At 30.2% G+C, this 13,466-nt stretch overlaps 1 protein-coding gene across 4 annotated transcripts in view; it reads right to left on the reverse strand.

Annotated features, from left to right (window-relative positions):
• Wdr62 (WD repeat domain 62) overlaps positions 1–13,466 on the reverse strand; it is a 315,495-nt gene that overhangs the window by 62,859 nt on the left and 239,170 nt on the right. For all 4 annotated transcript variants that reach the window (XM_075363396.1, XM_075363395.1, XM_075363397.1 and 1 more), the window contains exons 14-16: positions 8,018–8,277; positions 6,519–6,626; positions 527–717 (exon numbers count right to left, since the gene is read on the reverse strand). In XM_075363396.1, the coding sequence (XP_075219511.1) occupies positions 527–717; positions 6,519–6,626; positions 8,018–8,277 (559 nt within the window). The remainder of the gene's footprint in view (positions 1–526; positions 718–6,518; positions 6,627–8,017; positions 8,278–13,466) is intronic.

Below are 13,466 nucleotides of genomic sequence, written 5' to 3' on the forward strand. Positions count from 1 at the left end.
AATACACAGACACGCTTACTAACATTCCTGCATAATTTTTTCATTTAATCATACATTTACAACATACATTACATAAGTACACTGTTATTTTAATTTCTAATCCATTTCTTTTTCTGTTTAATTCAAGCAAATAAATAATATAAGTTTGTCAAAATCAAAATAATCATCAGACAGGAAAAGGGGACATCTTAATCTACATTATCCATCAAAATGAAGATGGTTAAACTTTGTATAACTAATATTACTTAATGGGCTTGTCAACTGAAATCTAGAATAAAAGATACAAAATATATTCAAAAACTTTTATGCATGACTCAAGATTATTATGTAAAGCTTATTTTACCGAGATATTTATTTCTAAGAATGCTGTTTCCATATTTCTTTTTAATACCACATAATGTTGATGCGGTACAAACACTTACATCATTGTTTCTAAATATATAACTAAATGCACTTTACTGCGAAGAAAAAAATGTTTTCACAAAATACAATGATTTTTCTCTCATTTTTCAACAATCTAACATACCTGTGTTCATAGGAAATGGTATAATACTGTCGCTATCATAAACAGATTTAACAGTAATGCCAGTTGGGTCAATGCGTTGTGCCCAACGACCTTTTGGTACTTCAACAGTGCGAGGACCTCCAACACCTCCTACAGGAACTGTTTGCTGCATCTGTTTTTTGGCCCATAATGGTAGTTGTCCGACACTAAATCTGTGAAAGATTTTGAAAATAGATAATTATGTATTACATATAATTTATATATAACTATAATAAATAATATTTTATCATATGAATTCAAATTGAATAAACAAAAATGCTGTATAGCATGCAAACTACTATTCACATGTAAATGATAATGAAAAAATGTTTTAAATTACCGATTACTAACAACCTAACGACAATAACTACTTGGCTAGAATGCCCTTATGTTTATGATTTGAAAAAAGGACCTCTGGTAATATGTTTCTGTATTTGCAACTGCAATGTTTTCTTTACACAGTACACTCAGATTTTTTATTACTATATTGATTAGAGCTACAATCTTTTTTCAATTGATTTTATTAACAACTATTAACCATAGAGCAAACAGAAATAAATAATAACATGAAGTATAGAAAGTTGACCTGTTCAGGCTGTCTTCTGTGGCAGTAAAGTATTTGTTTATATGTGCATTTGGTACTCGATTTACTGCATTCAGATCTCTATTTTTATTTTACTTTGTTGTCATTTCAGTCATTTTGATGATGAAATTATAGTAAAATATCACAAAAATTTACTTGAATGTGTTAGAACAGATAATAAGTATGTAAATGTGAAAGATAAGTGCATGACTAATAAGAATATTTACATATTTATTTAGTCTTAAGTAACAGGATGATCACCCAATTAAAGTTTTTTTTTTATGACACGGGAAATGAATTTTGTAGCTTGTTAATTTTAACAAGAAGTGAAGCTGCTATCAATCTATGATAGATTGATAGCATGACCTCTATAATAGAGGTCGGCATGGTGATGAAATATTGAGGTTACAGGATTAAATTGTACTGGCTGTAATGACAAATTTAGGTAGAAAATAGATCATTTTGTTCCGAAATGTTTTCCATTAGATAATTTACAACTTTAAAAAAATTAATTTCACATTTTTCATTTTTTTTTTAATCTCACCACAATAGGTTCAATCAACATCCTTAAAGTCACTGATCAGAGGTTATATATTATTAAGATCATAACAACAATATAATTCTACAAATGAGTAATATAAGAAAAAGGATTAAAGCATAAAAATTCTCCAGTCTAAATTTCTGTCATTAATTTTTACGACACAATAAGACAAGTCTAAGATTCAGAGTAATAATATTTACAAAGAATACTTTCATAAAATAATAACTATAGAACTCATGAATTTAATTCCCATTAAAAAAGAAGAATACTATATAAACTTTTTTATTTTATTTTAATAGCTTCCATATCTTTCTTTAGCCATCCCTACCTTTATGAAGAGTTTTATCACCTGCTTTCAATTTAACCCATCATTAAAGATTTACATTCAATTTACATTCTCAATCATTAAAGATTTCTATATCTCAGCACAACATGAACAAAATCCATAAATTGCAATGCTAAATTAAAGACCTCACAATCTGCCATTAAAGCGAGATCAAAACCCTTTAATTTCCATATTTATTTGTATCAATGCATTGCTTAGATCCAGAGACATGCAGCATTAAAGATAAAAGTGGCCTTTTCTCTTTAAAGTGGAATATTTCGGTTCAGAAAAATCATTGACGTACAAAAAACAAAATTAAAGCTAAAGTCTTAAGCTTTTAAACGATTTTAATGCAGTTTACTGAAAAAATTTTGTTTCCCCCATGAACTCGATCAAACACGAAAAAACTTTTCAAATTTTTAAAACTTTACTTCTCACAGATATTTTTTTTAATTTGATGATTTTTTAAATCTGAAGTGGACTGTCAAAAAATAGAATATTCAAGCTTTAATTTCTTTTCTTATTTGTCTCTCTAAGCCTCTTGGTTGTAAAGTTAAAACAGTTTGAATACAAACATTTTTTATCATAATAGCCCTTTAATTTTTTATATCAGTGTATAATATGACAGTAATACGAAAAAAAGAAACCAATTCATATTTTTTGTTATACAGCCACTTCTTCACTAATGCAAGTTTGAACCTTTCTTTGTTCTGTGTAGCAGACACCAAATGTGTCATTTTGATGACTATTTATAATAAATATATCAAAATAAATGAGTATTTATTATATACAAAGCATTATTATTTAATTATCAACAAAAAATGAAGAAAAAGTGATAGAAAATATATATACAACACAAAATAAAATTAAGTAGAAAAAAAATTAACAAACATAATTAATTTTTGAACACAAATTATAAACAAACCAATTATCAGATATTATATGTTTTTATACCAAATTACAGCCTAGTCACCTGTTTAAAATGCCATTTAGTTTATGAATCATGTAGCATTTCTCAAACATGTATTAAAATGAATAAGTCATCAATGCTTAAGTCAATTTTTATATGACTTTAGGTCTGTATGAATTAAATGTGATTTGTCCAATCCTGCATGAATTGACAGGATTATCGGTCTTATTCTAACTTACTCACCACGAATTCTGTCACATGCGGTAAACGAGTAACTGCATATTTATTACTGTTGGGATGTGTTGTATTTCAAACCTATATAAAGGCAGTAATTGTTTCTTTTATTTTCATTAGCATTTTCCCGTGTAATCAATAGCAGGTTTTTTAAAGTCAATCTTTTATTCATATATTTGTGAAATCAAAACCATGTTGGAAGCAAAAAAAAAGAAGCGGCAGTAGAGTGCGGAATATATTAAACATAGATTTATCGAAAATCCCTCAAATCCATCATTGCCAATGTGCCTTATTTGTCAAAAAACCTTTTCAAATGAAGCGATGAAGCCTTCCAGGCTACAAGATCATTTTAATAAAGTGCACTCAGATAAGAAAGGCAAAGATGTGGCCTATTTTAAAGACCTGAAAAAGAAGTACATAACTCAGCCAACTATATCAAAACATTTTTCAGGTGCTTCTAAGCTAGACGATGATAAACTTTCAGTTTTGTACAATATCTCGTTGTTAATTGCTAAAACAGCAAACCACACACTATTGGGGAAGATTTAATTTTATTGACAGTAAAAGAAGTAATAACCACTGTGCTCCATAAACCAGCGGCAGATGTTATCAAAAAATTCCTTTGAGCAATAGTTCTGTGCAAAGAGGAATTGATGAGGTGGCTAAAAACATTGAAGAACCATTATGCAATCATCTGAAGACTTGCCAATTTTCATTTCAGTTGGATGTACTATTATTTGCTAGAAATTTAGAGACAGGTGCAAAGGGAGAAACCATATATAATACACTGGAAACGTTTTGTGACAAAAAGGAAATTCTTTTGAAGAATATTATGTCAATTGCTACTGATGGCATTCTGGCTATGACAAGGCTTCACAAAGGCTTTATAGCATACTTAAAAAATAAAGTTCCAGACGTGCTTGCTGTACACTGTGTCATTCATCGCCAACATTTAGTTGGGAGAAACCTGAGTGAACGCCTGCATACAACACTGCAATATGTTATCAGAGCGGTTAATAAAATCAGAAGCAACTCACTAAATGACAGATTATTTAGTCAGTTTTGTGTTGCCAATGATGAAGATTTCAACGATTGCTGCTTCACATAGAAGTGCGCTGGCTATCAAAAGGTACTTGTCTGACTCGATTTTACAATCTATTAGACTCTGTGATAGAGTTGCTGGAAAACATAGATACAGAGTTGCATGACAACCTCATTACATCAAAGAATGATACTGCATATTTGACAAACCTATATAAATTGTTTAATGATGTTAATCTCCAGCTTCAAGGCGACGACTTGAACTTGATTAAAACAAAAAATGTTGTTGCTGCTTTGGTAGCCAACTGCTATTACACAAGAGAAATATCGGCAGACATGAATTCAATAACTTCTCTAATTTCTCAACAGATCAACAACAACGACTTGCTTGTTTACTGCCAACACTTGGAGAACCTCCACGGTGATTTCAAAGAATGATTCCAGGACATTTTAAATATGGACATACCAAACTGGGTGTTTGATCCTTTTTCAAATGTCAACACAGGAAGATCATCCCAGTTAGAACAACTTACAGAACTGACAACAAATAAAGAAATAAAAATAAAATTCAAGAATGGCTACCAAGAATTTTGGCTGCAAAAGCCAATCCTGCAACTGTAACCTGGGTTATGGTTGATTGTTCAATGATTTCTGGTAGCATTCCCTTAAGTCATATTTGTCTGAACGTGGATTTAGTGCTGTACCAACATTGCTAACAAAAAAGAGAAATCAGCTGTATGTTACCGAATGCAGTGACTTATGGCTGTTTTTAAGTAAATTCACCCTGATATTAACAAACTTGTTAAAGCAAAACAGATTCATCCTTCACATTAATGTAAGTGTAATTGTGTAATTTTTCAATTGAAAGCTTTGTTTTAATTATTGTATTGTTATATTGAATATGCTATCACTATTGTTGTTATATAACTGCATAAATACAATTGTAATTTTTTTAAAAGCAATTTTAATAAAAATACTTCCAAACATGATTAAATTGCTCTCATTTAAAATGTAAGTTTTAACTCAGAAATAGGATATGCTACGTTTAAAACAATAATTGCGATTGCTGTTCAAGAGCACATCTTAAGAACAGCAACTGCAATTATTATTTTTAACAGATGGTAAGTTTACAAATTTTGGGAGCACTTTTTGATTCCCAATGTGAGCGGTGGGTAAAAAAGTTTGAGAATCAATGATCTATACTATTATATAAAAAGGAAGAGAGTTTTTGTTTGTTGGTTGAAGCATAAATTTTATGAATTGAATTAGTGAATTCATGAACTATGGGGCTCTATTCCTGTGTGAGTTGAGTTTGAACTGAATGATTTGAATCAATAGAATGAATAATATTATAGAAACAATATTAAATAAATTGAAAAAAATCCTGTTCAACAATAATGAGCTGGAAGGCTAAACCAATCATCACCATCAATTGGTAACAAACGGGATGCTCCTGGGATGCTGTTTTGGGAAGCACAATGGGGTACTCTTATATCTTTGCAAACAATCAGCCAATTTTCAAACTTCAAATGGGGTATTTGTTAGTAGGTTGAAGGCTAACTTTTGCATGGTCACGTACACTCTCGATCTAACAGATCACAGTTATTCAGAAATGTATATATATAAAGTTTGTTTGTTATTGCATTTTGTGAAACCAACTCAGCGATTACTTTTAAATTTGCAGGATACATTCATGTTATCCCAGGAAAGGTTTTAGCCACAAACCGAGGCCCTAGCTTCCTTGAAAGTTAAGATATTGAAAATATTCATTATTTCTTCGCCCCCAAGGAGGGTGAAGTTGTAAATTAAAGATATTCATTAAGGAAAAAATAGATTAATCTGTTTACCACATTGTTATATTTCTTCCACCATGGCAAAGAACTACGTTATGAATTTTTTGTCGTCAAAGGTGTATGTGCTTTAGTTACCATAGTTACTATTATTCTATCTTTTGTAATTTAGTTTATTTTTCAGGGTTCTTTAAAGCCTGAATACTATAATTATTATTCTCACAACCATGAGGATAACATACAGTGTGGGGGTCCAGGGGGTGGAGCCCTTTCGGTAGATGGGAATGACAAATGAAGCAAGCTCTACAGGTGTCAAGGGTGCCAGTCCCCCTGGCAAAAAGGGAATGGCAAGCAAAGTGAGCTCTGTGGCCATGGGGTAGGCTCAATGGCCTCAAGGAGCTCCTGCGTTGGATCTGAGATTTGCCTGAGCTGATCAGAGACCCAAGGGTCCAAGTTCTGGCTAGATTGCCTGCTAGTTTATTAATAAAGTTTTAAGTGAAAATAAATATAAGCACGGGTAATTATTAAGGTTATTAAAAAAAAAACTAACCTGTAATCATTGTCATTAGAAAGAGCGTTTGCATTTGGATCCAACATTTCCATGGGTGGAGGTCCAAAGTGTCCAGTATCAACAGCAATACCTAAACCATTTAATTTCCTGCAAAACAAAAACATTACATCACTTAGTTTAATAAATATTATTTCAATCTGTAATTTAGCAACTGAGACCCTTAGGGCCATTTTAATAAAAACCTAGACATTTTTTTCTAGTGAAAAACATTATAGGTGGAAATAATTTTGTAAAGAATAACAAAGTTTTACTAGAAATCTTTTTCTACTCATTATTGTTTTATAAGTAAGCTTTTTTAATTTACTTTTAAACTATCATTCTTTACTCATGAAGAAACAATGTGATCTCTCAGAAAATAATCACAGAAAACTTATAGTCACATGAAGAGAACTATTTAACTTATCAGGTAAGAAAAATAACAAATGAACATTATATGACATGAACAAAGATGAGAACTGTGCATTTCATACAAAGCACAAACAAAAAAGTAAGGTGGATTACAAGAAAATAATTGATTTTATATACTCTGAAGTTATTAATACAATAGTGGAAATATTATTTAACTTTTTGGGAACTGCCAAGAACAACCTTTTGTAGGTATAACTCTCACTTATACGGAAACAAGAGACATTAGTTTTGGTACACATAAATATTTATATCTAACTTCCTCTTATTTTTGGGAAAAAATTATAAATAAACCACATTTTATCATCTACATTAAACAACCTTGAATATGAAAGATGTAGAAATAAAATTAAAAAGATTTAAGTGACTGCAACTTTATGAAATGTAGATGTATGAATAAACTAATCCATTTTGCATATTTGAGGATAATGTCAAATGACTTCTCTTTCTTAATTCTTGAACATCAGTGTTTCTTCCTCAGGCACTTATGAATAACAAGTGTTTTACAAGCTATTTCAAATATAGAAAGAAAAAAAATGTCTGAATCATTAAAGTGTTCTGAAATGTAATGATTAAATTTACTGGTTTAGCTAATACAAGAAGTAACAATAAGTTAGGTTGCACTATGCCCTTTCTTATATCAAGTTAAACAAAATGTTTATTAATTTGAATTTTATTAAAAAAGAAGAAAATAGTAATTAGAAAAGAATTTATATAACTGTTATAAACTTCATAACTAAAAAATTTCCAAACCTAAATTTTTAAGCATTAAAAAGCTACAAAAATTAGAATTAGCTCTGAATTGTGTGGACTCTTATCAGAACGATAATACATATAATTCTAAAATTAAAATACATATAATTTTCTTGTTAATTTCAATGGACGGCAGCCAAGTATATCATTGAATATGAATGGTAGTGGGAACAGAAATGTGAAAATAGCAAACTAGGCCCACAGATGAAACAGCATAGCTGGTCATACCAACTGTACTGTTAAAAGGATTAATAATACATCATTGTCTGAAACATAAATAACTAAAACTAGGAAAAGAAGTTCAAATTTATAAGACTTACTTTCCAATCCTTGCAGCTTGTTGTGATAATCTGGCATGCATAGTGACAACTAAATCATGTGGAACTTTCCAGACAAAAATGCAGCCATCACCAGAAGCAGAAATTAACCGTCGACAGTCATTGGTAAATCTAAGACCTGTAGCTAATTCTGAATGTCCAAGCATTGTAGCTAGACATTCACCTGAATAATAATCATAGATGCAAAGTGTCTTGTCAGTGCAACTGCTGGCTACTAAGATTCCGCTTGGGTCTAAACTCACCTGAAGACAGAATGTGAAAAATATCTTGAAACAAAGCTGTCATTACTAATAAGATAGTTACAGTAATTAATATGATAATATTATTACAGTAAAAGCTCTTTAAACAAAACATAATTGCATGAAGTGAAAACACCAGCAGCTAAATAAAAATATTATGAGAGAAAACAATGTTGCCAAACCGTAGTCGTAGATATTTAAAACTGAAATTGAAAGTTTTTTTATGCGATTGTCTGAGCACAGGATGTGACTAGTACCCAAGTTCCACACTACATAGCACCGTAACACAACGAAAATAAATATTTTTAAATTAAACAGTTAAAGAAGAGATTAATTCATTAACATACAAGATTTTAACCTCACCATGCCACTGGCAGAGCCATTCTGCCATGCTATAAGTTCTTTTCTAGAGTGGCATGAGCAGTTCTGCCATGAAGCACTCATTTGTATATAAGTTAATAACTTTTTCCATCATAGAAAGTGATTTTCTGGTCTGCGAAAGTAAAAAAAAAGAGTTTTTAAAGATAAATAATCTTAAGCATATATTAAGAATTCATCACGTGAAAGGAGGAATGAAAGGTTAGAGTAATTACTATTACCAACTTAACATGACTTCATTCATACATACTAGTAGAAATAGTTAATATTTTGTATAATTAGAACTGTTTTGTTACTGAACATAAAAATTTGGTCATGGGTAAAATACTAAAATGCACCCCTTACAACCCAAAGATTCTACAATTATGTAACAACTATACAGTATTCAGTTAGCTTATAGAGTGAAGAATAAACAAAAATTGCCTTTATGTGAGTAAGTTCATCATGATTCTGCCGAATCACGTCCCTTGCATCAGTGTCGATTCACAATGCGGCCATAACTATATAAAACACTATAATCATTACTCGTATATAGTCACCATATAATTAATTTGTCATATAATAGTCGATGTAATCAAAAGTTCATATAATGTTATGTATTCTCAGTTCTATTAAAACCCTTCATCTTTTCATATGATCACTTTTTTGTTCTTGAGTTCAATTTTGTGTTTCTGTTATTTATTTACTCTACTGTTATTTAAAGTTAATATAATGCAACTTTTTTAAGTTTACTAGAATGTGAGTGTAGTGTATTCCTAGATTTGTGTCTGCACGACTTGAGTTATACCATTATTTTGATACCATGTCTGATAAGATTCAACTGATAATAATGCACAATTACTGATATCCCCTCCAAAAAAAAAAAGGCGGTAAAAAAATCCCTTAAGTTGTGTGGAAAATACATCATTTTAAATGCTTATAAAAGTGAATTACTGAGTAATCCAACAGCATTGATTTTGGATGTTGTTAATAAAATCCTAATGTAAGTGGAAGTTGTGCTGCTTCAGTGTACAATATGAATCACGAGTATGAATCTGCTAATTACCGTTTTCTAAAAAAACAAAACCCTGCAGATCAACAGAAGAAAAAATTGACGAGTTTGATGAAAATGTGATTCATAAAAATGTACACAAATTTTATTTATTTAGAAATGGTTTAACGATGTGTTACCTCCTCTGGAAGATAATCTAGTTATTGTCTTAGACAACGCTCCTTATAATTCATGTAAAAAGGAAAGAATTTCAGCCATGTCTTGGAAAAAGAATGATACCAAAATGTGGAATAGTTCAAAAGGAGTGATTTTTGAAGAGGATGAACTTAAGACCCAATTATTGCAGAGTTTTGCGTATTAAAAGTACTTTTAGTATGTATAAAAGTGATGAGATAACACAGATAAGACACAGTGGCAAAACTATGCTTCAATTAACTCCCTACCATTGTGTACTCCACCCAACTGAGTTTTTGGGGACAAATCAAGAGTTACATAGTGTCAGAAAATACTGCTTTTAAAATATCTGATGTTAAAAATTTATGCTTAAAAGCAATCTATAAGACAACAGGATGGAAAACTATATAAAACATGTTTGATTCTATTGAACCAAATTATGGGGAATTGGATAATATAATAGAAAACAAAATTGAGCCTCCCATTGTATCTGTTAATACTGACAGCACTACGGATTTCTCGCAATCAGATGATGAAAACTAAATTGAATTTATTATTTGTTTATTATCATAGAAATTTGATCTAGGATATTAGTGAAATTTTACTACTTGTAGACAACTGACAATTTCATAACTCTTAAACAAGTCAAATAAAATGTCTTAATTTATTTCAATTTTAAATTTATAACTTAAAACAAAATAGCATGTGGTTACTGAACATTAAAGTCGCGTAGTTTCTTTTATATACACCAGGATTTACAGGAAATGTTTGTGAATTGACCCCTTATACACTCGTACACACAGTTTGTTTACTTGAACTCTATAAGCTAACTGAATAAGATATACAATGTCTCAAGATGTAGGATAGATTTTTTTTATGAGATTACAGGCTTAACTATGGTCATTAGCCCAAATATTGATAAGAGATGAAATACAGACAAAATGCCAACAGTCAAAGACATATTTAATAAACTCATTTCTGTAGGTCACCAATTAAAACAATGTTAATACTGCACACAAATGTTAAACTAGGTGTGGAGTATTTTATTACATTTTTTGGCATTTATTAGGAGCTAATGAATATAGAAATTAATGTCATTAAAAATTCATATTAAAAATAAATAAAAATAACAGCTATAATAATAACCAAAAACACCAAAATTAATAAAATCTGCTCAGTACAAAAAAAAAATATTGAAATAGCTTTTTAGCTTTCAGAGATGATTTAGCCTACCTTAAAAAAAATAGAGAAAATGTTTTAAAATGACCAAAAGATATAAATGTTTTAAAAGATCTAGAATCTAGAAAAAAAACAAACAGAAATCCTAATTAAATAAGATCAGTATCTGAACAGATCTATAAATTTTTAGTGAAAAAACAAAATATTTGATTATCCTCATCTTGTAACAATATTTTTATATGATACTGATGTTTTGAGAAGGTGCTTTAGTTGATACAAAACTGTCAGGTTGATGTAGATATATTTATAGAGACAAATCTACTGCTTGAGTATTAAATGTAAAACTTAAGTTACTCCTTGAGACATCAAAGTGCAAGGAGACCAACCGTGAAGCATGGTTTGGCCTTGAACTTGCCAAGATAAAATATTTCTAAGATTAATCAACAGATAAGTTTCTATTCCTACAAAATTAAGATGGTAGATTGACTGAAAAATAGACAAAAAAAAAATGAAGAGTTAATAGCTATGTAGCCTTATTAAATCTATTGTAAAATGGCCTTGCCATTTTGGACAGTTTGTTTTGTTCTGATGAAACACTTTTTCACCTTCATGGTGCTGCTAACAAGTACAAATACCATTACTAACCGTTTGAAGTTTTCTATGAGCTTCATGAGGAGTTTTTGCATAATCTTAAGTAAACTGTTTGGGGTGTTTTATCATTGTGCTGTATAATCAGGCCTTATTTTTATTTTAATATTAGATCATTATATGAATACAGTGATAGCGAATCTGACAATTACATAACGTGTTACAAAAATCTCATCAACTAGGAGAAAATTTGACTACTCAATTCAATTTAAAATACCTTTGTCTTAAGATTACCGGTATGATAACAAAAGTTCATTAAAAAAAAATAGGTACCACATTTTTTTCATTTTTGAAATCATCAGATTTTTACCTTGGCCTGCATTACAATCATATGTTTATACAAATTCAGAAATTGTTTAATTACTTTTATAAGAAAAAATCATTAAATGGGAACTATTAAAAAACTAATAACTCAATAATGAACAGAAATGTAGAAGAATTATTTTTACCAGATTCGCTTTGTACAAAATGTTTATGAAATTAACTGTAACAATAAAGAAAATACTTAATTAATAAAAAAATTTTAAACCACTCTTATATTAAATGCACTAAAAAGTAGAACATAAAAAACATGTAAAAAATTTTTTAAAACACCACTTTTAAATTAAATGCACTAAGGTAAAAAATGATTTTAGGACTGGATCTCAGAATAGATTTGACAACAAGCTTTGATTTTGATATGTAAAATTATGTGAAAGTCATAGGTTCAAATTAAAAATTTGAAGTATTTGCCACTTTTTTTCATATGTGTGATAAATGGCCTAAAGAGTGGGGTGCAAAGATTTGTACTTTGACATGAGTACCCCACCTCTTTAGGGTGTTCATCATGCATATGAAAAAATTGGCAAAAACATAAAATTTTTAATTTGAAGCTATGACTTTCACATAATCTTACATATCACAATCAAAGCCTGTTGTCAAATCCATTCTGAGACACCATCCTAAAATTATTTTTTACCTTTTAGTGCGTTTAGTTTAAGTGGTGTTTAAAAAATCTTTTGTTTTCTACTTTTTAGTGCATTTAATACAAGAGTGGTATTTAAACATTTTTTTAATATATTTTTTATTTTCTACTTTTTGGTCTTCACAAGTTTATACTTTACAGCTGCGCTACCGCGCGTAGGTTTGTGCGTATTTAGCAAAAGATTGGATCGGTATGTTTTACAGTGGCTGACTGCAATCAAAACATAGGGCTAAACGATTTAATTTCCAAATAACCAAAATCCGGTCAATCAAGAGTGTACGACTTACCATTTTGGAGCTGTAGCTTGTGAAAGTGTGAAAATGTTGTGAATTGGGCATGTGTTCGAAACCGGTCTAGTCGCTGAACAATGCCGATCTCCCCGGCTACAGTAACAATAGGACCGCTGCGTTGCCATTGTACCGCTATAACTCTAGAATGGTACGTCGTACAAGAACATTGTTTGAATAAAAGTTGTCTGTTTTTTTTGTTGAGATTAACAACTTTTCCAAATGCAATACAGACGAAAAACAATTTTTTCCAGTGAAAAAACCAAAAAAACATGTTTTTTTACTTCAGCCCCACCTAGTATTTCAATTTCAAATTATACGGCATAACTTCAATGACATTAATTGTAGAGGAGAATGTCCTCTACATTTTTTGTTTGAAAAACTTTTCTCTAAAATGCACAGATTCAGAGAAAAATGAATTTCAAAATTTTTTAAGTTTTTCAAAAATCTATGGGCGGGGATGTTAAAAATCCGGAGTTAAGAGTCCCTCATCACCCCTAACGCATGCACAAAAGATCAATCGGTAGGTAAGGATTTTCAAATACAGCCTATTTTGATGACAAATTGCCTG

This window comes from Lycorma delicatula, chromosome 4, assembly GCF_047948215.1.
Source record: "Lycorma delicatula isolate Av1 chromosome 4, ASM4794821v1, whole genome shotgun sequence".
Lineage (NCBI taxonomy): Eukaryota > Metazoa > Arthropoda > Insecta > Hemiptera > Fulgoridae > Lycorma > Lycorma delicatula.